Source organism: Scylla paramamosain, chromosome 12 (assembly GCF_035594125.1).
Source record: "Scylla paramamosain isolate STU-SP2022 chromosome 12, ASM3559412v1, whole genome shotgun sequence".
NCBI lineage: Eukaryota > Metazoa > Arthropoda > Malacostraca > Decapoda > Portunidae > Scylla > Scylla paramamosain.
In genome coordinates this window covers 6,185,381-6,211,240 of record NC_087162.1, presented here as the reverse complement: position 1 = coordinate 6,211,240, position 25,860 = coordinate 6,185,381, and the positions used below count along the sequence as shown (strand labels likewise).

The 25,860-nt window shown below is 36.5% G+C and overlaps 2 protein-coding genes across 2 annotated transcripts; one reads left to right on the top strand and one right to left on the bottom strand.

The window, feature by feature from the left end:
- Nucleotides 1-96: 96 nt before the first annotated feature.
- Nucleotides 97-17,586, bottom strand: LOC135105625 (cullin-3-like). The gene is made up of 14 exons (XM_064013966.1): nucleotides 17,209-17,586; nucleotides 10,619-10,816; nucleotides 8,839-9,024; nucleotides 8,513-8,716; nucleotides 8,005-8,184; nucleotides 7,426-7,620; nucleotides 7,076-7,252; nucleotides 6,686-6,964; nucleotides 5,948-6,126; nucleotides 5,482-5,842; nucleotides 5,136-5,305; nucleotides 4,883-5,021; nucleotides 4,612-4,739; nucleotides 97-2,059 (listed from the first exon to the last, which is right to left on the bottom strand). The coding sequence occupies exons 1-14, from the start codon at nucleotides 17,269-17,271 to the stop codon at nucleotides 2,035-2,037; spliced, it is 2,484 nt and encodes an 827-aa protein (XP_063870036.1). The 5' UTR covers nucleotides 17,272-17,586; the 3' UTR covers nucleotides 97-2,034.
- A 763-nt stretch (nucleotides 17,587-18,349) lies between these two features.
- On the top strand, nucleotides 18,350-25,561 carry LOC135105623 (propionyl-CoA carboxylase beta chain, mitochondrial-like). Its single transcript, XM_064013963.1, has 10 exons — nucleotides 18,350-18,572; nucleotides 20,399-20,512; nucleotides 21,334-21,459; nucleotides 21,882-22,028; nucleotides 22,248-22,555; nucleotides 22,679-22,884; nucleotides 23,050-23,258; nucleotides 23,929-24,006; nucleotides 24,441-24,561; nucleotides 24,848-25,561. Exons 1-10 carry the CDS (start codon nucleotides 18,375-18,377, stop codon nucleotides 24,967-24,969), a joined length of 1,629 nt encoding a protein of 542 aa, XP_063870033.1. The 5' UTR covers nucleotides 18,350-18,374; the 3' UTR covers nucleotides 24,970-25,561.
- Nucleotides 25,562-25,860: the final 299 nt, after the last annotated feature.

The window sequence follows — 25,860 nt, the reverse complement described above, 5'->3', positions numbered from 1 at the left end:
ATATGCCACTTCTTACAGTCCTCACAAATGAGCAGTCCAACACTTGACTAAAATTTGCAAACATGAAATGCCTTGTAAGGAATCTGAAACAGGAAAGCCTCTTAGACATTCATTTAATGGAATAAATACATAACTCTCTTGAAAACTTGAATTTCAGTTGCTGAAAGTGTACAGAGGAATCTTGGAAGAGAGACTAGATAACAAAGAATGATAAAGAAATTAGATTAGAGGATGTGTTCTAGAAAAAGAGTATTGTAAATAATTCAAGGTGGCAGGCAGTCGGATTTACCTAACCCGTCCCATCCCTTTGGCCTTACTTTGCACCCAACCCCTGCAATCCAAACATGAAACTGAAGGTTACACTGCTGCTAAGGGTTAGTCTTAATGATCCCATTGTTACCATCACTAGCATTACTCATTAGTTGTAATATTAAGTTATAGCAGCATTAGCAGTAGTATTACAAAATCAGGATGTGGTTAGTCTCACCTTCCTGTAGTAAAAAGTTTCTTTATCAAAAGCTAAAATATTAACATTCAGCTGTTGACTTTCCTTTGGACTTTAAAAAAAACTTTGCACCAAATATTTTTCTTCTAAAGTTACACTTTTATAGAGACCCTTCATGGACCAAGGTTACTGATGAACTAGGCAAGTAGTCTGGGGCATAAATATGTAGTAATGTCTGCTGTCTGTCTCAAAACAATGATACATAAATTAAAGCTTTCCCTCTCAATGTCAGAAATGTAATATGCAAGGCTTTTCATTACAATGTCCTTAGTGTGAGAACTTGTAAGGTTATTTAAACTCTGTTATCAATAACAAAATATCTATCAAGCTGTCATCCAATACTGTAGGCTCTGTCAACACTCCCACTATCATCCATAATTGTCTTTTCCTTTGGAAGATCAACAAAATAAGTTTACTAAACATTACTACAACCATTGTTGTTTAGTAAAGAATTATTGATCTTGAGCAAGACAGAAAAGTCCAGCAATTTCATAAAAAGGTTTTGAGGCCCATATTCATTAATATATATAGCTTAAATGTAGTAATATGAAAACCCATTCAATACTGGTAAGAATTCAATGACTGGATACCCTTATATTTGGGCTCAAGTGAAAGGACTGATAACATCTCTGTATTTATGTTGATTTAATATAGTGACTAACCTCCTAACTTGTTGACAATAACCTTCTACACTGGAATGCTATTTCTTTGTTATGGTTGAAACCTATTTTCATGTCATAATTTATGTGTAGATGAGGATAACACTAAAAAGGATGGGCTATCACAAGTGCACTGCTGTACTACCATCTATGAATTAGTACCTTTGCCTGCAAGGAAGAAACAAAGAAAAGAAACTGTCATCTCCATCCAGATCTTATAAAATCAAATAATACAGAAGGTAGGTTAAAAAATGATAAAAATTAAACCATTGCATCTTTTACAAACTTGTAATAGCTCAGCAATGACCACACACTGAAGTTTGGCTGCACTGGAACCAAGCAGAGAAGCAGGTCATCAGTTTATACAATTTTTATGTTCCCAATGCAATTCTTGATCTTAACTTTCACCAGACAATTGAATTAGTTTTATACAATTTTATCACATCATTAAGTAATTTTCTAACAATGGGAGTGTTCTCATACTCATAATGACTACTGATACCACCATCCCTTGGTCCAAACACCATCAGTAGTTCAGAAGTATCTGGCAACAACAGCTATGAAAAGCAGCTAACAGTAACCTGCCGCAGGGGTGTTTGTGGTGACCCCGAGAACCTCTTACTTCAAGTTGACTCTCGGTACTCATGGCAAGGGTTAGATGTGGCCGTACATCTGCCATTCCTGGCATATTATACTGAGGGTGAAGTGAGCATCTGCAGAGAGAGCATGAGAATGAGGAGAGCAGAGATGGACTAGGTGATCCTTAGGGCTCATTAATCCTTTAACCTCACCCTCCATGGCTGCACGACCATATCTCTAACAAAGGGAGGTTTCACAGCCTTGGCTATGCTTCAGTGTATAATCTACTCTTCACGCCACATAGGAGTAGATTTTCCTGCAACAGAAAAGAGAAAGCACTATGAACAACATCAAGTTAACATTATGCAACACAAACCCATCACCCAGTTTATATACATGTCAGAACATTATCATCTCATCCATAATTCCCTGAAATCTATGTATCTGATGCACCTGACAGCAATCTTTTTCTCTTTTCTTCAATGTTCTTTTTGGTCATCAGCAACAATATTGTAAAGAATGATGCAGTGATGACACATTAGTTTCCTTGACTGTATTTTGATCAACCTTTCATAGGGTTCTCAGTGAAACTTTGACTGTTGCTTTAGATATATCAAAAGCTTTAGATAGTCTAACATAGTCTAACTTCTAAAATTCCCTTATACAATCTCGATCCATTTCTTTGCATCTTTATTTCAAGTTTCCTTTCTGACCATTCTATTGCTGCAATGATCAACAGGCATTATTCTTCTCCCAAACCTATAACAGTAGCATTTCTCAAGATCCCATCTTATCACCCACTCTCTACTATTCATAAATGACCTCAGTCAAACCTTTTGTCCTCTTCACTCTTCTGCTGGTGTGTCTGCCCTTCAATTCAGTGCCATTAGCCAAATGTCTGCCCTAAGAGTAATTAAACAATTCACATAGAACATCTTGGTATCTTATTTTTCTATGAATTCTGAATATGACAGGGTTGTTTAATCCCTCAAGACTCAATTCCCTCACCTACCTACTCATCACAAACTTTCAGTTAATTATCCTTTCTTCTTCAACAAAACTAGACTATTCCCTATTCTCTACACCAAACATACTCGGGCTATCCATTTCCAAAAATCTAAACTGAAACTTCATATTTTATCTCCTGCTGAAACAGCTTCCTTGAAGTTGGATATTCTGTGTCATCTTCAGTTCTTCTCTCAAAGGCCAATTCTATAAGAAGCTGTATCCATCCTTGTCCAGGGTACAACTCCCATAAATGAGTAGTTCCACTCACACAGCCTTACTAAACAAGGTGTAATCAAAAGATTTTCATCTCATCAACATCCCTCCTTTAACTGAGTCTTCAGCTGTTTCACAATCTACCTCAATGTTGCATTCTTGTGAATTTCTACTGTCATTTCTCTGGCTACTACTCTTTTAAATTCTCTACTATCTGCCTCTCCCTACCCTATAACCTTGCAGCATAAGATTTTATACAAATTTTCTCTCTTATTTTGCCCACCTCACTAATGCAAAAGTTAACCAGTACATTTCATAAGTGACGATTGGTATCTACTACCATATGCCACTTTTTATATTATTTTTTTCTTCCTTCTATATTCTATTCAAGGTTGATGCTGAGGACATAACCCCCTTGTCCATTTTTCTTATTCTCTAGGACTCACGGGTTCTCAACCTTTTAAATCTTATGTACCACTTGAAGTGTTTTAGTACTAGTCACATACCCCTTACCCAGAATGCAGCAGAATGCTGTAAGAATATAACATGCATCCAGGAATTCATCAGTAAATAATAACTAATGCGTCCACATATGTCATCCATGAATGTGTGATGACACAAAAAATCTGCTCATAAATCAATGTGTAAAATCCATTGTTAATTAAACATGCCCATGAATTTGTGGGTTAGTCCAAGTACTATAATAGACTTCCCCCATAACTCAAAAATTCTTCTTACATACCCCTGAGGGTACATATACCCCAGGTTGAGAATCCTTGCTCTAAATAGTGATGGGATTCACATCTACGGTTTAAATTTGTCTCTTGGAGGCTACTGGGTTTCCACTGATGAGTGGTGACTGGCACTAGGTATCACTCAATCATGGAAAAAATCTAGTTATGGGAAACACTCAGATCAGTCTGGATAGTGTGGCAGTCTTGTCTGGGACTCTTGGGATTTGTTCATTCCCATGATGTTCCAACTTGACATAAACCTCTAGTCTGTCTGAACATTTCTGACCTCAGTGATGGGCAATGGAGAAACCCAGGTCACCCTCTCCACAGTGGGTCTGGATGTGAGTGGCTCTGGAGTGAGTTGGCAGTTGATATGAAAACTGCAGGTTTTGGTTCTGGGATACTGAGGTTTCTTAGCCCATTAAGCCATTAAGCATCAGCTGTTGCTAACATATCTATGGCATAAATCCTAAAATACTTATTGTTGAGGTTGCTGAGATAACAAGTGTCCCAATATATTTACCAGCAATCTTTTTGTGAGTGGGTTGGCTGCTGCACTTTGGAATCCTATCATGCAGAGAGTTCTTTGAAACAGGCATCAAATATTTATGAGAGATTAATTCCTTTTTATAAGCATGATACGAAACTCTCTGCCTATTTCTATTTCCCCCTTCCTGTGAGTAACTATTCAAGAGTAGTGGCAAGACATCTCCAGAACTAAATCAGCCTACTTATTTGACAAAATTTTTTTTATTGTGCCATTTTTTGGGTCACAGTGGCTTTTTATTTTTCCTTTTTTGCCATGGACAAGCCTTACATTCCTTACTGGTTTGTATGTGTTAATTACTTTTGTTACCTTGAATGATTTTTGGTATATTTTGATATCAATTAAACTAGTTCCAAAATCCCTTACCTGTCTTCTGGTGTGCGTGCCAAATATTCTCGCTCTATGAGGCTCTCGATTCTCTTCTTGATAAGTATTGGGGACGGTAGGAAGCGGGACTTGAGTTGGTCTGTTACCTCAGCTACCAGGTTGTTGTGCTGTAAAGAATACAATGTCAAACAGGACAATTTTTGGTTATGATCAGGTAAGTTATATTGAATCCACACTTCAGTACTATGTAAATGTTTACTCCTTTTTACATCAGAGCATGATAATGATAATAACAACAAACTAGACTCACAGTCATTCGCCTGCGGGCTTTCATGATGCGAACAATGGCTGCTTCAATCTCATGTTTGCGGTCCTCATCAACTTTACTTCTTGTCTCTTTCCTCTCTGGTTCACTCTCTCCTTTAGCTGCTACAGCCTGAATTTTCACTCTGAAAACAGCAAAAAGAAAGTTACTACAATACTGCACAATAAGTCTCTCCCGAAACACTGCCACTGAATGTCAAGTTTCTATTCCTTTACAAAATTGTTTCCTCAGTATTTACCTGTACAACTTGGAAGTGAAGGAATCATTAACAGTAAACTCATGTGAGGACTCTATCTCTTTAGTTTTTGGAGTCTTGAGCAATACTCGCTGGGCTGGCTTGCCAAGTGCCAAGGACTGGAGAGCTCGAACTAGGTCGCGGTCAGGGATGTCTGTCTCATTCTGGATTTCCTATAAAAAATATCAAGTTCTATGTAAGTATCCATTATACATAACAATCTTGCAAGTAATCATGCAATGATTTATATTATATGCAATACTGTTTGGCTACCTCTATTGCAGGGATGTCAGCTTGATGGACAGACTTAAACATATATTCTCATGTAAATTCCTTGATCGATGCTAACCTCATATGTTAGTTTATCCCTAGTGTTGAATAGCATAAGGATAACCATTTGATAGGTGGAAACTTGAATTATGTGTTTCTTGGGTCCTGATGGCTTGCCTGAGCCCATGACTCCAGACCCTGATGGAGAGGCTACTGCACTGGTAGGTGTGTGTGCTCCCGATAGACTTGGGGAGGGCATTAAGCCATTGTTAGAGACAGTGCCTCCAATAGTAGATGAAGATATACCAGCCACACTACTGACAGCTTCTCCAGAGGCTACAGCAGCTACTGAAGCTACTGAACCAGCAACTACGCTGGGTGAGGCACAGGCACTCTCTTCTTTTCTTGAACCATGAAATACTGCATTGAGATCTGCTGACCTGAAAAACAAAAAAAATATTGAACAAAAATATTCCTCACTTAAGCAAAGCAGAAAAATGGATCAAAAGAACATGATTCTAAATTCTCCAAATGGGGACACAAACCCTAATTGTGGCTGAAGGGTAAGTTGTCTGCCACTGTGCTTGTTGAGGTAGAATCTCCTGAAAGCCTCAAAGGCACTCCGAGGGGCCATGGGAACATTAGCCTTCAGATTAGCCGACTGTGTAGGCCAGTATCCTGTTGTTAACACTCTCACATAGATGTCAACGCCACACAAATTCGTCTGTTAGTAAGGAAAAGAAAATTATATCAAATAACAATTGTAAAGATGCTAGCTACTGACAGGTGTATTAAAAAATAATTACAATAAAGTTCAAGATATTTGCACAAGGGAAGTGATGTCCTCTTGCAGGCATGAAGTCAGTTTTAAGAAAGTCACTGTTCAGTTCCTCTCTTTTTAGAGAGCCAGTGCTAAGTCTAAGTAAATCTTGTCCCATATTTGTGTGAATTATGAAAGAAATTAATGTAAAAAAAATCTATCTATAATTATTAATATATATATATATATATATATATATATATATATATATATATATATATATATATATATATATATATATATATATATATATATATATATGAAAAATGAACAAGATTATGCAGTACCCATGGGTAAAATATAAAAGACAGAATTAACATTGGTGAATGTTGTTCCTGAAAACAGAACATCAAATCAATACTAAATAGACATGGAAGAGAAGAAATTATTAAAGTATGAACATATATATATATATATATATATATAAGAAATAAATGTCTCTACAGTTGAAGCACCATCATACCCCTGCACTGTTCACTCGTTGCTTGAATTCTTCATTTATGGTGTTGGATATTGTGACATCTTTGAACATCCCCTCAAGCTTGGAGGTGAACTGGCAGCCACACTCTGTTTTCAACTTGGAGATCATGGTTTTTTCTGAGTCTTCTGAGACAGACTTTTGAAGAAGAAGACGCTTGGCAAGATGCTGCTTGTAGTACCGTTCAAACACGTCCTTTTCTTGCAAGAAGCGGAACAGCACCATCGTCTTGTCCAAAACCACTTCAATCTCTGCCTCCGTCATCTGTTGTAGAGGAAAATATTTTGTTACATTCTCTTTGTCATGGAGAAATATCTTAGACTATCCTTAGCTTCATATTATATATCACAGTTTTACTAAATTCACAGAACTTACTCCCTTGACTCCCTTCTTAAGCTTGTCATCAATAAATAATGACAGATACTCTGGGGATTTGTTGTTCAAATTAAGGAAATATTCAAAATCAGCTGCAATCATCTGCTTGAAGATCTTGTCATTATTGAAGGAGTTGTGGAGGAAATGGTCAAACCTGTCCTTCAAATCCAATAAATTCTGGAAGAGGTATTACTAGATTACTAACACTGATAGATAAACAAAAATCCTGATCATAATGAGGCAGTCTACAGGATATAAAAAGTTGGCAAAAGACATTATAACTAGAATATCCCATAATAAACACAAACTTCAAGACTGAAGCAAAGCTTCAAGACTGCAAAAACACTCACCTGTACAAACGTAATGGCATTTTTACCTCCTTCTTCTTCTGCTACTAAGGCTTTACCTTGCTCTCTTAAGTGTTGGGAGACACATTCTGCTACTGCCTTTAACCCATCTAATACACGGGACATGAGTTTATACATACAGGCTAAATCTTCAGTTTTGTTGTTCTTGAGCATGTGTACTACTCCAGAATTCTCCATCTGTCACAGCATAGATCAAACAAGTAAATTTCTTAGTTATGTGAGTATAATATTTTGCCTAACTAAAAATAACATATTTTATTGGGAAATGATCAGATAAATATTCAGCAATCCTAAAATTAGAGGTATCATTTTGTCAGACACCTTGTAACAACCTCCCATGCTCCCTTCGACTGTGTTTTGTGTTAAACCATGAAAAGAGGAGATTGTCAGAAAAGCAGTGGATGTGAGGCAGGTAAACAACAACCTTATATAAACTGGAGAAATGAATAGAGTTCAGAATAATCATAAAAAACATGTCATTCCTCAAAATCTTATAAAGATTGAAAAAAGAAACACAGATTGGAGAGAGGTAATTTACTCTACGATTACAAAATGTCTTACCTCAACGATGGTCTTCATATGTTTCTTAATTAGTTCCTCTTCCACAACTTCAACAATTCGCCTTTCAGTAGACTCATCGAGGTAGTGCTTTGCTCGTTCTGCTTCCTCTGATATCCTTGCTTCAACTCTCTTGATATACACAGATGCACTGTTTTCTGCCAAAAACTTCTGACTCTCCATCTGCATGATGCCAAATAAAGCAGGTTTTTAGGAAAATAAACATTCATAAGCATTTATACATGAAAAATAAATAGCAAGAAATATGAACATGAATTCAAATTTTTTGTTGAAGTGAATAAAAACTAAAAAGTAAGTCAGTATTATATTTCAATTTCAATGTGTATTTTTACTATACCAAGAAACTTCATTTATATGCAATTTCTGAATGTTTTTTAGCAAATTATTCAATCAAGACAATTGCTATCAAAACTCATATATAAGACAATTGCTCGGATGCATTCTGTCTATTTGCAAAAATAAATAAATAAAAAAATAAATAAATTCTTACCCTATAAAATTCTGCTGACTGTGCAAGGAAAGGCCGTTCAAAATCTTCTTCATAAACAGCTCGGGACTCAATGCCTAATACTATCAGCATCTGGGCAGCATTCTTGATTGCTAGTCTGTCAACCACCTCCCCCCGGCGCTCCCTCATCACCATGTCCAGGAGTGTCTCCCGGAGGTGGTCTCTTATGCAACCGTATCGCACAACCTAAATAAATGTAATGTGAAGGATGGGAAAGTCTGCTAAGGTAGCCTTTTTGGTATTTCATTACTTCATTAAAACTGTGAAAACATCAAGTTGAAGTCAGTCGACAGAAAGCTATATCTCACCTGGTCCCTAAATATTATTAAACCTAGATTGTAGACATTGTCAACATTATTCTGTTGTACATAGACACGGTCCATGTACATGAGGATGTCTCGGATCATCACCATGGAGGTCTGATGGTCATTCCAGGCATGATTTAGAGTCTGCAGGAAGTTGTTCTGTAGTGAGGCCAGCACATCAGCTCGAACCTATTGTGAAAAATGAGATTATTACTGTCATACCTCTTTTCCTTTGGTAGAGTCCTTGTGAGATTCATAAGTAATAAAGAAATTCAAGTCATACATCAACATGCATAGTAGTTTACATTTTCAGTAAAATCAAGAATGCATTACTAATTATACAAAATTTGGCAGCTTTCTCATATCCAAGGCAGCATTCAAGAGATGAACATAAAAATAAAATGTCAAAATCAAGAGAAAATTTATGATGATTTAGAGAGTTCTCAACACATGTCCCCTTCAGTTACTTCAAACAATATGTAACAATTATAAAAAAATAATCATGTACCTTAAGTCTCATATCTTAGGGGGTTATATGATAAAGGAAGATAAAAGATCCAAGTAAGATAGAGCAAGACAAATGAAGACAAGCATTACACTTTATGAAAATTATGTTATATATTAAGACTCGACTGATCTTACTGTAAAGAAACTACCAAATTATATTTGCCCTAAACTCAACCCTTTATTATTTGCTATTGCATTGCATCACTCAAGTGCTTCAGGGTATCTTAAAAAAACTGCCAAACCAAGATTAGTGCTGTCATTAGCCAGATAATCAAATCACCTTTAGCCTAAACTAAAAGCATTGCAATCAAAAATTGCCAGCCAGATATTCAAAATCAATAATGTAGTTGAAAGCAGAAGGCTGCCAACCAAATCAATACATTGACAGTGAGTGACTAAGTGCAACAGCACTTACACTTCTATCTTTTTTCCTGACTTCCTAAAAAGCTTAAATACTTTAGTTTCCTTTATTTCTTACTTTGTCCTGTTTTATAAGATTAGCTATGCTCTCTTTACAACAAAACAATAGATGTAGATCTATATCACATACAGTGTACACTGTACATGTATATACTGTTATATGATACAGCTTCCTTTCCATTTCATTCTTTTCCTTTCTCTTATTCTTCAAAAGTATAAATAACTTTCTTTCCTTCATTTGCCATCTTCTTGATTTGTTAACTACAAGAAGATGTGCTTTTGTAAGAGAGAAGAAACAGAAGAAACAAAAAAATGCCATTTGTAGCATTTGGAAGAAAATAGAAAGAAAAATAAAGGAAAGGCAAAGACGAGTATCAGCTGCAGACATGTGAGGAGAGAACACACACAGTGCTCCTGGAAGGTCTGGTAACACCCAGATCAACACACCACAGACCAAGACAAAGTATTAAAAACATTCTTCCATTCCTGAATTTATTAGTTACCACTGAGATGAAGTTTGTGGTAATTTACGAGAGAGAGAGAGAGAGAGAGAGAGAGAGAGAGAGAGAGAGAGAGAGAGAGAGAGAGAGAGAGAGAGAGAGAGAGAGAGAGAGAGAGAGAGAGAGAGAGAGAGAGAGAGAGAGAGAGAGAGAGAGAGAGAGAGAGAGAGGCTCTAGTTTTCCACATGGTATTTCTCATAAGAGCAACCAGCACTATCCGGTTTTCATATAGCAGACATATCTATCTTTTAGGAACATCAACACTGTAACTGTTAAAACATCTAGATCTATAATTTTGGATATTTTTGCCTCCTGACCTGGTGTAGCACTACAAACCTTCCAGTGTAATACAGTACCTTGTTTTCCAAGTGTTGGGTGACAACGTCTCTGAGGCCTGAGTATAGTCTTTCCCCATGCTTGTGGAGGACCATTGTGTAGGCATTGCGGTACAGCTCCTCAAAGCTCAACCCGCTGTTGTTTTTCTTCTGAATTTCTTGGATCGCACTTTTGAGCAGCTGCCAAATGTTCTCCACATACCGCTCATCCATAGTCATCTGAAAGTCAGTTTTTTATCAAATAGAACTGCAGGTACACACACGTTCTATATTTCTCAGCATGTAAGATGAACCCCTGCATATGACATCACAATTATAAAGGAAACTTCCAAGAAAATTACCTTCATTATAAATTTAAAAAAAAAAAATTTCTCTAAGCATTTTTTGTAGGGATAACATGATTTTGTGTACATAAATACATCTAGATATGAGAATCAAGTACAAAATTAGCAAAGTTGTATTTTTTCTCTCTCTTTTTAGAACCAAAATACCATGCAACTACCATATTATGATGTTCTTTGGTACAGGCTGTGTAACCAACTTCAAGTTTAATGGGGAAATAGATGCAATGATTCCAACTCCATCTACCTCTGGTGGTGCCTCACTTCCTCTAGGAGCATCACCCAAGGGGGTGGCCACAAAAGAAGAACCTTCAACTCTCCTTTAAAAGTTTCCTTTTTGCTTATTAATTGCTTGGGCTGTACTAACACCTCATACATATATTTCTTTACCTAATCTTTCCATCTTCCAAGGGGCTTTCCTCTCCCATTAGCACCTATAATTTCACCTGCATATACATTCCTTATAAACTCTGTTTTTTGTCCTCTCAATATAGCCATACCATCTCAGTGTCTTCTTTTCACACATTTCACCACTCCATAATATACACCGCTTGCACAGATACCTGTACCACACCTCTCAAACACCCTTCCATTGCTGTCACCATTCCATTTTGTCATTCCACATGTTCCTCTCATAAGATTTATTTCCAAAACACACACTTGATTGCTGTGCCCTATTCCATGTTCAGCTCTCTGATCAATTCGGGCAAAATTCTATTCCTTTAATTTCTCTTTGTATCCATAAACACAATTATCTTTCTCACAACCCTTCCAAGTGATCCTATAGTAACTTACTTTTCAGAGCCCTTTCTCTCATATCTCCATCCATCTCACCAGGTTCAACTAGCACTGTTCCCAAATACTTACACTTACTCATTTCTCCCATAATTACTTCACACATTCAGCCTGTAAAGTATCCTAAAATCACACACCACCTCTCTCCTCTCAAACACCATTACCTCACTTTTCACAAGATACCACCCATTACAACAGTCAATCCACTCCATTCCTGTCTCACTCCTGTTGCTATACTGAAACTCTCTCCAACCTCTCTCTTCATTTTCACACATGCACTTCCATCCCTATAAAAAACCTTAATTCCTTGCAACAACTATCCTTTGACACCATGCATTTTAAAAACATCCCATAAGGCTTTTCTATGCATCTTATCACATGATCTCTCTAGGTCATTAAATGTTATATAAAATTTTACATCTTTTTTTAAGTACTATGACCACTTAAGTTGCAAAAAATCTGATCCATCCAATCTTTTCTTCCTAATTCCTCCTTGTTCCTCAATGATCCTCACCTTGGCCACTTCCATAAACCTCTCAGTCAACTCTCCCACAGAATCTTCCAAGCATACTAAGCAAATTTATCCTCCTATAATTATTACATTTGTTCCAGCAATCTTTATCTTTATATAGAAGTATAATAACTGCCTTTACCCACTTACCTGGTACACCTTGCATCCATAGCAGTTTGCACACTGGAAGCATCCTATCTGCTATTACCACTTCAACTCTATACTTTCTATGCTTACAACTTGCCTGCAATTTGGCTTAGCTATCATTTTCTTCATGTCCTCCCAATCCATTCCTTTCTCCATAAATACTCTTCCTCCATTTACTTCCAAACTTGTAATAAATACTGTTGCTCTCCGTACTGTCTTTTCATTCATTAAACAGCTAAAATAACTTTTCACAAACCTTTCACTTTCTCTTTGATCCCTACCAGAATGCCACACCCTCATCCTTCACTTTTATATTTCCGTGCTCTCTCTCTCTCTCTCTCTCTCTCTCTCTCTCTCTCTCTCTCTCTCTCTCTCTCTTAACTTATTTCCAGATCAACTTATTCTCAACGAGTCTAACAGTAAGCTTACTACCAAACCATATACTTTCCTTATGTATTTTCTCTTAGCTCCTTCACTTTATAATTTCAACATTTGTACTCATTTTTCTATTTTACTTTTCTCTGGCACATTTTTACTCATACCCTTTCTTCTTTTCTTTTATGGCCTCTTCAATCTCAGCCATCCACTGTGCACTTCCCTTCTGTACCCTGCCACTTCAGCTGCTACTGTAGTTACTATATCCTTGAATGTATCAAACACTTCCTCTACACTTGATGCCTCCTTAACTGTCAGCCCAGCACCCATCAGTCTTTCATGTACCTTCTCATTCCTGTCTAACCTTTCACTGTACTCACTTTCTACCACCATTTCCTACCATACTGCCTTCTATCTCTTATTCTCATACCTTGTTCATAATGAACTTATTGATGTGTTGCTTTGGTGGGAAATCAATACCACTGTCTTTGATGCAAGTGCCATAATCTGAATATTCTTTCTGCTCCTCACATTCCTTTCTAACAATTTTTCTTCCACAATTTCAAGAAATCATAATAACCATACTAGTGTTTTGTCTGTCTTCTCCATACACCATTCCTTTCCTCTTCCTATTTCAGAGATACTCAAAAGACCTCAGAGTCCAATCATGCATAAAACATCTATTTCTCAGATGAATTTCAAGCTGCCAGCCATGATGTTGAGACTAATCTACCTGCCTTCTCCAATACAGACAAGATCAAGATCCCAGTATAGCCCTGAGATGGCTATGTTCCCTAGAGTGTCAAACTGGCTCCCCCATTCACTTCCACTAATTTACACAACTCTCACACCTCACTGCTATCAGAACATGCTATATATATATATATATATATATATATATATATATATATATATATATATATATATATATATATATATATATATATATATATATATATACACCCTTTCCTCCTCCACCAGCAGCCAGGCATAATCTGACAGTGATCCTGACACATATATAAAATATTTGTGTTGTACATTGCATATGATGGTTCAATATTAAGTTTGTGTTAATTTGTTCTTGAACTGGTGGTATCATGGCAGCAGGAAGTCTCGGCCACAGCACACACCTCAGCAACAAAACTAAACCTGAACTTCATAACATGGTCTTATAGGACTCTAATAAAGAATATATTTAAGGTGTTCCTCAAGAACTTGCCGTTTCCTCAACTTGCAGGGAGCTACCTTCTTTAAACAAGAAAAATATATAATATTGAAATTTAACCCAGTCTGCCCCATGCAATTTTGACAGTTTTCCTTTATAATTATAGGAAGTGCTCATAGGAGATACAAAGCATGCATGAGAGAGCTCATAAGCCACTCAATACCTCCTGTACATTTATATTTCCCAGGGTGATGCCACAGGGATGGGTGTCAAGGTACAACAGGTGTGCAAGAACTGGTTATTTACATCACAAAACTGTTTTCTGTGTCATCAACCTGGATGTGAGTATAACAATATATTTTAGCACCACAAATGTGACCCACAGGAGGTACTTGAGCCTTCCATCATCTGAATTTCATGTATTTTATATTTCTGCCCAGGATCATGTCAAGTTTGTTCTCCAACTAGGTAAAAACTTCTTCATCAATAGAAAAATGTAAAAATCTTTCAAGATCTAACTCCCCTCATGACTTCTGGCACCTAGCCAAAAACATCTCCAATAACTTTGCTTCTTCATTTTTCCCTCCTTTATTTCAATCTGATGGCACCACTGCCATCTCATCTATTTCTAAAGCTGAACTCTTCTCTCAAACCTTTGCTAAAAACTCTACTTCCATGATTCAGGCCTTGTTCCTCCCTCCCCACCACCCTCCAACTACTTAGTGCTACCTGCTAAGATCCTCCCTGGTGATGTTTTCCATGCCCTTGCTGGCCTTAACCCTCAGAAGGTTTATGGACCCGATGGGGTCACTCATTGTTCTCTAAAACTGTGCCTCTGTGCTTGTACCTTGCCAAGTCAAACTCTTTCAACTCTAGCAACATCTACCTTTCCTTCTTGCTAGATGTTTGCCTACATTCAGCCTGTTCCTAAAAGGGGTGACCCCCTCTAATCCCTCAAACTACCGTCCCATTGTTTTAATTTTCTGTCTCTCTAAAGTTTTTGAATCTGTCCTCAACAGAAAGATTCTGAAACATCTATCACTTCACCACCTTCTATCTGATTGCCAATATAGGTTCCGTCGAGGCCCCCCTACTGGTGATCTTCTGGCTTTCCTTACTAAGTCTTGGTCATCCTCTTTTAGAGATTTTGGTGAAACTTTTGCTGTTGCCTTAGACATATCAAAAGCTTTTGATAGAGTCTGGCACAAAGCTCTGATTTCCAAACTATCCTCCTATGGCTTCTATTCTTCTCTCTGTAATTTCACTTTGTTTCCTTTCTGACCATTCTATTGCTGCTGTGGTAGCCAGTCACTGTTCTCCTAAATCTATTGACAGTGGTATTCCTGTCACCCACTCTCTTCCTATCATTCATCAACGATCTTCTTTACTAAACTTCCTGTCCTATCTACTCCTATGCTGATAATACCACCCTGCATTTTTCCACATCTTTTACTAAATGTCCAACCCTTCTGGAAGTAAACAGTTCATGCAGGAAAGCCACAGAATGCCTGACTTCTGATCTCTCTAAAATTTCTGATTGGGTAGAGCAAACTTAGTATCGTTAAATGCCTCAAAAACTCATTTCCTTCATCTATCAACTCAACACAACCTTCCAGACAACTATCACTTCTTCTTTAATGACACTCAACTGTTCCCCTCTTCTACACTGATCTCATTCCTAACTAAAACATCTTCTATGAAGTTAAGCGTTTTGAGTTGTCTCTGCCAGTTTTTCTCATCACAAGTGATAACTTTGTACATGTATGGAGTATGCTTCACATGCATGGGGAAATGGGCTCCACCTATACTATTCTTTTTGACAGGGTGGAAACAAAAGCGTTTCATTTAACCAACTCCCTTCCTCTAACTGACTGTCTTCAGCCTCTTTCTCATCGCTGCAGTGTTGCATCTCATTGTGTTTTACCATTTTCATGCTAATTGCTCTTCTGATCTTGCAAAATTAATGCCTCCTCTCATCCAGTGGCCTTGATGGACAAGACTTTCTACTTTCTGTCTCCCATTCTGTCCACTTCTCTAAAGCAAGAGTTAACCAGTATTCTCAATCATTCATTCCCATTTCTGGTAAACTCTGGAATTCCCTGCCTGATTCTGTATTTCCTCCTCCATATGACTTGAACTCTTTCAAGAGGGAGGTTTCATGACACTTATCCTCCAATTTTTGACAATGGTTTCTGACTATGTTTAGGACTGGCACCTCAGTGGGCCTTTATTTTTCTTCTAATTTTATTGTCCTTGGGTCTACATAAAAATGAATAAAATAAATAAATAAATAAATAAATAAATAAACAAATAAATAAATAAGTAAATAATAAATTTTACCTAACAAAAAGAGAGAACAGCAATGGCATGCATCAAATGCCATTGCCACACAATAACACACTCCAGTCTGCAGCATTGTCCCAGTGTTCATCAGACTCTACAACCATGGACAGTCCTAGAAACAACCTGACAAAACTTTAAAAAATTTTAAGCAAATTTCTTGATCCTGTGAGGCACCAACTCTGCAGAAAAAGTAATCCTACAGACCATGAACCCTAAGAGATGCTAAACAAAATACTACCACCTTAATGAGGAGCCTCACCACCACCTGCCTGTCAGCATGAGGAGTCAAGGCTCCTCACTAAGGTATCTTTTGTTGTGTCCTGCAGGATTCCACAGGTTAAGCCCAAAGGATTAATAGTCAGGTTGGATTTATATTCACTAAGAAAATTCATCAGAATGTTCCTTTTCATATGGATAAAGACTTATTTGCAACAGGTTTCATAATAGAAAACAACCAAATCACTCTGAGTAAATATTGATCAAAACAGGTAATGATATTCATTAGTTTTCCTAAACTTTCTCTAATTCTTGAAGTATTTCTTCTTATTATAATGTGCAATCTCATTGCACTCTTAAATATGGAGAAATATAAGGTTTGTGAAACAGAAACAATCAGATTGTGTGCTGACAGCCAGACGCCTCCCCCCGCTGCCCTCAGGCCCTGGGAAGGCACAGGTGGGGTATGAGGTCACCACGCAAATCAAATGACCCGGCAGGATGTGTGGACGTCCCCAGCCGGCCTTGACCTGACAACCGTGACAACTTTCGGGAGAGAGCAACCAGTCCCCTCCCATCACCCTGCCCAAATTTGTCCTAGATGGTTCATTTACTCTTAAGAAAAAGTCAATCTAGAGGTACCGAAGGGAGTTTTGGAAAGAATGGAATACGAAACAATAACACCTTAATTAGAATACCTTGCACCTTCCCAACTCACCGGAAACGCGCGGATCCTCATTTTCTGATGATCCTTTTTGTTGCCTGATTTAATGGAACTCATAGTAGTACTTTGAAGGCTCACACAACTTCAAAACACACGGAATCCTTGAAAACTTCCTTTCCGAAATCGTTGAGGGTTCATCAAAACATTATGCTTCAATGGCCTCTAATCACGACACACGCCACTAATGGCACGCTTCTCATAGTCCTCGAGGTTCAGACAGGGGCCAAGTTCAAGGCAAGCGTTGGGTCATAGCGGTAATATTGGGTGTGTTGAGGCATGGGTAGAGTTTACACGAGAGGTGAGTCTAAAGTGGCGGACAACAGCGGTCCTGCGGCCATCTTTGTTGACACACTCGCACACTCACGCCGCCCAGAAAACTAGTCCCACATCACACAACTCACAGATGAGATTTTGGGATATATCTATGTACTGACATCTTTTTCTTCATTTTCCTTTCTTCAAATATGTCTCCTTGTTTATTTTGTTATATGTGTAATTTTATCTTCAGTGGATGTTAACTTGTATTTTCTTCATATATATTTTATTTTATTTATTTTTTTTTCATTTTTTCTTTCACTTTATGATAATCTGCATGTAATAAGATTTAGCCTATGAGTTTTAGATATCACTCGAACCTTATTTGAACTATTTGAACAAAATAAATAAATATATATATTAATATTTTTTTTTTCTCAGGACCAAGAACTAACACAATTATGAATGGAAGGAATGAGTGCTACATCATCAATCAGCTATAATTTTAATGAGGTTTACAGATAGATAATAGGATTAACTTGAAAATACATGACTCTTTTCGCACCCCCTCCCCCCCTTTCATTGAAAACTGCCAACCAATAGAGAATACTTTTTAAGCAACAATCTACAACACGTTTGTAATAAAATAACTATGCTTAAATTATTTTCCTATTAATATAATCATATGATAATAGTAATACTGTAGTTTTCCCGGCAAAAAAAAAAAAAAATAAGATTATGATAAAAAGCACAAGTATCCTTTTTTTTCCCAATGCGCGACACAATTCAACATTTTCGGAGTACATAAAAGAAAAATAACAGGCTAAATATATGGCATATACATGTTGACATTTTGGAGCGGAAGGATATCAGCTGAGCCTTCCCAATGACGTCACGAAGTAAACATGGCGACGTGTTTGGGTCGTGCCACCGCCGGGCTGCTTAAAAATTATGGCCTCCCGGCTTACATGGGTCTTAACACTACTTTACTACGACACTGCTCCATCGCTCACACACTCAAAGTTCGAGATAACATAAAGAAGAAGCGCGATGCGGCCATGTTAGGCGGAGGAGAGAAAAGAATTGCTGCCCAACATAAGAAGGTGAGAATTAATGGTATTTAGTACTAGTTATTATTAAACGTCATGGCGACCATAATGTATCGTAACATGCACTGATACGTAATTTGAAGTCGTTCTCATACAAACCTCTAAACCCTTGTGTCATGAAGGCTTGTTTCTTTTTATGGATAATGTGGGCATCGCCGGTGTAGCCTCACCAGGGCCCGCCCCATTCCTTTCTTCTTAATGTGAAGTAAAGTGGCAGTCACTAATGGAGACTTTCGTTGTAACCTTTGCATCAGTGTTCTCCCCACACACCCTTGTCGTGAGAATGATAAATAAAGTGAATAAAATAAGGGTTCCATTTCCCCGTTTCTACCCCATTCAGTGTCAGATTTCTACTGTTCCCTCATCACTGAATGGCTCCCTTCCTCACATTCACTCATCCATGCTTTCCATGTATTCTCCAAGGAATCCTTTACATCCTCAATGTTTCATCACTCAACCCTCAACTTTAGTAGGTTCTTCATTTTCTTTTTCATACCCGCCTCTCTCATCTTTCTTTTCCTCTCATCTCTTTTGTCATTTCTTCCTGAGAAATCTCTATTAATCAGTATGTATATAGTGTAGGTCTAACTTTTCTCCAGTGCTCTACAGTTGATTCAGTTGTATGGTTTCTAGTCCTTCACATAATTAAACATTTTAACTACCATTTTTGTATGGAGGGTTATGCCTCTTTGATTACCAACCAGCTTGTTTTGGCACCATGATTCTTAACCATTGCTTATATTAGTTTCGCCTTCACATTTTCTTTCATCATATTCATGTATAGTACATATATGTTTAATATATAGACCTATTTAATATGACCACTGAAGCAGGGTATGCACAGCAGAAGAGTATTAACTAAATAAATTGATATTTTAGTCTGTTTCAAAGACATTATACATATTGGTAACTTGATTGGTCCTCCAAAAAAACTCAGTGACACATTGACAAATATTTTCACATCAGCTGATAAATTATTAAACTACTGCATTACCTATAGAACAAAGTATTAGAGTTAAACTCTTATAGTTCACAAAATACACACACACACACACACACACACACACACACACCTTACAGTTATTGCACTAAGAACAAGATATAATAGAATATCTTTCTATCTCATTATGCACATTACAAATAGAAAAAAAAATCTTTACACAAAATTTATCATTTCATCATACTGTAAATACTGATTGGCAACAGTTGCTTAAACATGGCTTTTTCTGGTAAACTTCAACACATTTTAGGGCAGAATTGTGACACATTGACACTATGATCCCAATTTTGACCTATCAGCAATACAGGTGACAAAATAGCTTTGATGTGTCACAATTTTTTATTTATTTATTTATTTATTTATTTATTTATTTATTTTCAGTGTATTGGTGATTGCTTATGACTGAAATTAAATCTGTTTCCTGTGTACATTGTTTTTAATGTTTTAGTATTTTAGTTACATGGTACTTATTCTTTCATGTTTTGTATTTCAGCCATAGGGGTTTGATCAAAACTAACTTACTGATGCATTATGGTTATGTATCATATTTACTTAATAACTTTTTTTAGCATTCATAAATTGTATTCTTTTGGTGTTAACTAAAATGTATGTACATGTTTTTCAGATAACTTGTATAAAGTAAATGATTAGAATTTGTTGTCCTAACAAATTACATTGTAAAATTAATGCAGAATGGCTGGCAGGTCAGTAATGCAGCATCCTTTGCCTCATTCATGCCAGTCAGATACATGTAGGACAAGCAGTAATTTGTACTCATCTCATTAGGTATTTATTTCATAAACACTAATTATTCCATTAGGGCAAACTGACAGCCCGTGAGAGGGTGGCTCTGCTGTGTGACCCTGGAAGCTTTGTGGAGTTTGATACATTTGCTGAACACACCTGTTCAGATTTTGGCATGCAAAACCAGAAGGTGAGTGATATATATATATATATATATATATATATATATATATATATATATATATATATATATATATATATATATATATATATATATATATATATATATATATATATATATATCCTACTTATTTATTTATTTATTTATTTATTTATAACAGTCTTAAAAGGGATGTTCAGTGTGTTTGGGCTTCAGAGACTCATATTTTCAAAGTTTGTAAAAAAAAAGTGCAGCACTGAGGAACACAGGGAAAAATTATTACATATATTAATTATAACTTCATGACAGGTAAATTAGTCTTTTAAGAATATTCTTAAATACCCACAGCTACAAGTAATGCATACATGTTCTGTGTACACCACCATTCCTAAAATATATTTTCTGATATACTTATTGTAATGAATGACTTGGTGGAAAACAATTAGCAACAAGCAACTTTCTCGAAGTGAGGGTGGTGGCTTTGCAGTCTTGAAGAGCAAACAGATTGACTGAAATAACAGAATCAAGGCACTTATCCATTATTCTATTTTTGTGCCTGCACAGTTGTAAGACACTCCACTGACATTATTCTGGGATGCTTAAGCTACACCTGAGTGTGAAGTTTACCTAGTTAGTTATATTGACTATCTTTACTTTCTTTTTACATCACTTGAGGGGTGAATAATTGCAGCATATGTTTACATAAATGTTGCATTTGATTTCTTTATCGCAAAGTTTAATTGCATCACATTACATTTTTTGTCATTATTGAAAATCTCCAACATTAATAGATTATTTTATTTAAGCTTTGAGGTTGTTGTGTTGTTCTTTGATACATATATAATGTACAGTTTTCAGGTGACTCTGTAGTGACAGGTCATGGGTTTATTCATGGCCGATTGGTTTATGTATTCAGTCAAGATTTTACAGTGTTTGGAGGTTCACTGTCATCAATCCATGCCAAGAAGATATGTAAGGTAAGTGTAAAGCAAAAATTCTTAAAGTGTTTTCAATGTTTATTTCTTTGTCTTTAACTGTCAGCAACAATCACATGTTAAGGAAGTAAGCTTTAACAAAAACTTTTTGTTAATCATTTAACTGTCAGGTTTTTATAGAGATCACTGATTTATATGCACTTGCAGAATGGAATCAACAGTATTTATATTACTCTTAATGGGAATGTATTATTCAAATTACCAAAAGTTCAGTTTACTTGTACTGCTGATGAACTTAACTTCACATAATGTACTGCTGTTGAACTTAATTTCACATAATGTACTGCTGATGAACTTAACTTCACATAATTTGTGAGATGAGTGTAGTCCTTATTAGATAAAGAAGAATTCCAAAATATAAGTCTAAATTGTGAAAAGTAACAATATGAAATTTTCATTTCTAGATCATGGACCAGGCAATGCTTGTTGGTGCCCCTGTGATTGGTCTGAATGACTCAGGTGGAGCAAGGATTCAGGAGGGAGTGGAGTCTCTTGCAGGGTATGCTGACATCTTCCAGCGCAATGTTTTGGCCTCAGGTGTCATCCCACAGGTACACTCCATTATTACTGAAAATTATCAATTAAAATTTTTGTTCTTCCATACAAATATGAAATATTAGCTTTTACAGATTCATGAATGATACCATATGAGAGTAGCATTAACATTGGGTATTAGCTAAATTCATAATTGTACTTAAACATTAAATTTATTGTACAATCAATACCTTGAAAAATGTAGATGTTATAACATATAATTTTTACCCATTCAGATTTCTCTGATCATGGGACCTTGTGCTGGTGGTGCTGTGTACTCCCCAGCACTAACAGACTTCACTTTCATGGTAGAGGACAGCTCTTACCTATTCATCACTGGTCCTGATGTGGTGAAGGCTGTCACCAATGAGGATGTAACACAGGAGGAGTTGGGAGGTGCCCGCACGCACACCACTCTGTCGGGAGTTGCACACAAGGCCTTCAGTAATGATGTCCATGCACTACTCAACCTGAGATCCTTCATGAACTTCCTTCCTCAGAGCAACCAGGACCCATCTCCCATCAGGAAATGTGATGATCCATGGTGAATTGTTTATCCATTTTGTCCTCATTCATCCATCTTTAATCTGTAGATTGCTTTGTGAAAGTTAGTTACATTTTAAGTGTTTTTATGAAGTTGTTTAATTAACTGTTATAATGTTTGCAGGGATCGTGATGTGCCAGGACTTGACACCGTCATACCCTTGGAGTCAACAGCTGCATACAATATGCTGGATGTGGTTCATAGCATTGTAGATGAAGGGGATTTCTTCGAGATCATGCCCAACTATGCCAAAAATATTATAGTTGGTTTTGCTCGCATGAATGGACGCACAGTAGGCATTGTGGGCAACCAGCCAAAGTCTGCTGCAGGTATATCAACTTAGACCTCATGTGAATTAATCAGTGTTGAAGCTGTTTGTATTATTTGTCAGATTTAGTGTATACCAAGAGTAATACAGACTTTGTTATTACATCAGTGAGAAAATTCTCATTGGGCAGATTGTAAATATAAACAACTTTTGCTTTGTTTTATAGGTTGCCTAGACATCAATTCATCTGTTAAGGGAGCAAGGTTTGTAAGGTTCTGTGATGCATTCAACATTCCCTTGGTGACCTTTGTGGATGTGCCGGGTTTCCTGCCAGGGACAGCCCAAGAGTATGGAGGTATTATCCGCCATGGGGCAAAGCTCTTATTTGCATATGCTGAGGCAACAGTACCCAAGATCACAGTTATCACCAGGAAAGTAAGTGTCAACTTTTTTTTTGTTTTGTTCATCCTTTGTCTCCTCACTCCTAGAATTAGGGCCCCCTGGCTCACTCCACTCACTGTACATCTTGACTGACATTTCATTTTAAGGTTCTGGAGTTATTTATTACTAGACCCATTTTCTGCATACTGATTCACCATTCTTCACTATGCTCATAGCTCTCCTCTAAAGCATTAATGGTATCAACTATGTTCCTGTTAATATTACATTGTTATAAGCAAAGTAAATCAATATAACAAACCCCAATATTGTGATTATCAGGGAAAAGAACCTTTTAAACAAGCCTTACTTTTAATTAATTCTTTGTCATTATAAATAGTGAAACTTTCTGAAATGTTGTAACTTTCCAAGTTTTGAGTGGTACAAGTATTTGGTAGTAACATGTTCTTGTGTCATGAGTTGTCACTGTTTGTGTACTTTTACCAAATAACTTGCTTTAGATAATGACTTGAGTTCATTAAAAGGTCTTGCTGAAATATCATAAGATGTAAAACTTTCAGTTACAGTGACATGGTCTTTCTTCCTCTTCATTAGTTCATTATGTGATGCTTTACATGTGAAACAAAGGTAATATTCAGTTTTACCAACACTTTAAAATATTGTAAATGCACATTACCTCTCTTCCTCAAAGTTTATTTTTTCGTAGGCTTATGGAGGCGCCTATGATGTGATGTCCTCTAAACACTTGCGGGGAGACATGAACTACACATGGCCAACAGCTGAAGTAAGACTCAGTACAAAACTTGTGGCGGTGTATATGGTGTCTTTTCTTACTGGTACTTTGTTATAACACATTACATTATCAGTAAGAAGCACACAACTCAGACTCTGCACATTATCATGAATAGATTTTCTGTAATTGCCCTTTTTACTGGTGAGGGAGATGAATGGAGTTTGATCCATTAGATGCAAGAGATGTACTTGTGGAGCAAGGGAGAAAGTTTATGCATGATAAGGGTTTATGGAGGACAGTTATCAAAGTATAAATGTGATACAGCCTCAAGGGTCCCCATGTGATTTGCATCTGTGATTCTTGCATGTATGCTGTGTGTGTGTGTGTGTGTGTGTGTGTGTGTGTGTGTGTATGTGTGTGTGTGTGTAAGAGAGAGAGAGAGAGAGAGAAAGAGAGGTTTATCTTTTGCTTTGTTTTGTGAACAGGTTGCAGTAATGGGAGCTAAGGGGGCTGTTTCCATTCTGTATCGTGGAGAGAAGGATGTTGCTCACATTGAACAAGACTATATGGAGAAGTTTGGAAATCCTTTCCCTGCTGCTGTCAGAGGTAAGGAAAAATAATAAGTTTTGAACTTGATAAGCTACAGTATTTTATTTTTATTTTTTTTTTTTTTTTTTTTTTTTTTTTATTTTTTTTTTTTAGGTAGAAGCTGTAAAAATAGTTGATATTTGGATGTACAGTATTTACTGTACTTATTTATACATATATACTTGACTTAGCAGAGAATACTTTTCTGATAACAGAATGCCCAAAATAGTTTATTAACAGCAGTCATGTTTAAAGTCCAGAACACATCAAGACTTCACTTCATGAGGCTAATGCTCAATTCCAGGTTTTGTTGATGACATTATACAGCCTCACACCACACGCCGCAGGATATGCCAGGATCTGGACAAACTAGCCTCCAAGAAGCTGACCAACCCACCAAAGAAGCATGCAAATATACCATTGTAATAAAATTCTCAAAGGTGCTTTGTAGTCTTGAGTGTAATCATCAATGTTGTGATACAGTAATGATGCAGTTAAGCAAAAAGATATGCATGTATATAGATGTTATTACTGTAAAAGTGTGAGAAATTGTGTTAAGATCATACCTTAGTATACATGAGTTTGTTGCAGTAGATGTATATATTTATTTAGAATACATAGTTATACACATGAATGTATGTGTGTAGATATTTCATCTCATTAACACCTTTAAGGAAATGTCTGTCTGATGTTAAGATTGATATAATTATGGTATCTAAAAGACCTTTTTAGTAAAGATACACTTTGGTGAATATCTAATAGAACCACACCGTACAGCAGAATGTAATAATGTAATGTGTATTTATATTTTTTTATTAAATAGAATGTGCTGTGACAAGTTTGGTTGTTATTTACCCAATACCAAGATTTTGTCAATACATTGAAATATTTGTAGTTCACTGATAAATCTTGCTATACAATTACATATTTTTAGAATTTGAAATGCATTTGATTTATATAATTTCCGGTGTAGATTGTATCTCAATGGAGCATATGATAATAAAAGTATTACTGAAAATTTGAGAAGGTTTATTGCCTTGCTTCTTCATCCTGGTGGAGGATCAATGTTATGAGAGCAAATGCAGAACTATTTTCCATACCTATGTAGATGTTAACTGATTGGACTGAATTTACTTTTAGGATAATAATACTGTATAAAGACTATTTCTTTTAAAATGTGTAATAATCATTCAAACGGGTGTTTGGTATCTCAAACATAGTTGAGGGAAATTATTGGTTATGGACACTGCAGATTCACCTGTTTTAAAATGAACGAAGAAAACTATACTTTGGGAGTTATACTATACAGTATCCAGT

What these genes read in the sequence shown, in the direction of transcription:
- LOC135105625 (XM_064013966.1), bottom strand. Translation starts at nt 17,271, where the DNA reads ATGAGTTCCATTAAATCAGGCAACAAAAAGGATCATCAGAAAATGAGG. An exon ending in TAATAATATTTAGGGACCAG is followed by an intron (nt 8,717 to 8,838) that starts GTGAGATATAGC and finishes ACATTTATTTAG; the next exon opens with GTTGTGCGATACGGTTGCAT. An exon ending in TTCACTTCCAAGTTGTACAG is followed by an intron (nt 5,022 to 5,135) that starts GTAAATACTGAG and finishes TGCTGTTTTCAG; the next exon opens with AGTGAAAATTCAGGCTGTAG.
- LOC135105623 (XM_064013963.1), top strand. Translation starts at nt 18,375, where the DNA reads ATGGCGACGTGTTTGGGTCGTGCCACCGCCGGGCTGCTTAAAAATTAT. An exon ending in TTGCTGCCCAACATAAGAAG is followed by an intron (nt 18,573 to 20,398) that starts GTGAGAATTAAT and finishes TTATTCCATTAG; the next exon opens with GGCAAACTGACAGCCCGTGA. An exon ending in CCAGCCAAAGTCTGCTGCAG is followed by an intron (nt 22,885 to 23,049) that starts GTATATCAACTT and finishes TTTGTTTTATAG; the next exon opens with GTTGCCTAGACATCAATTCA.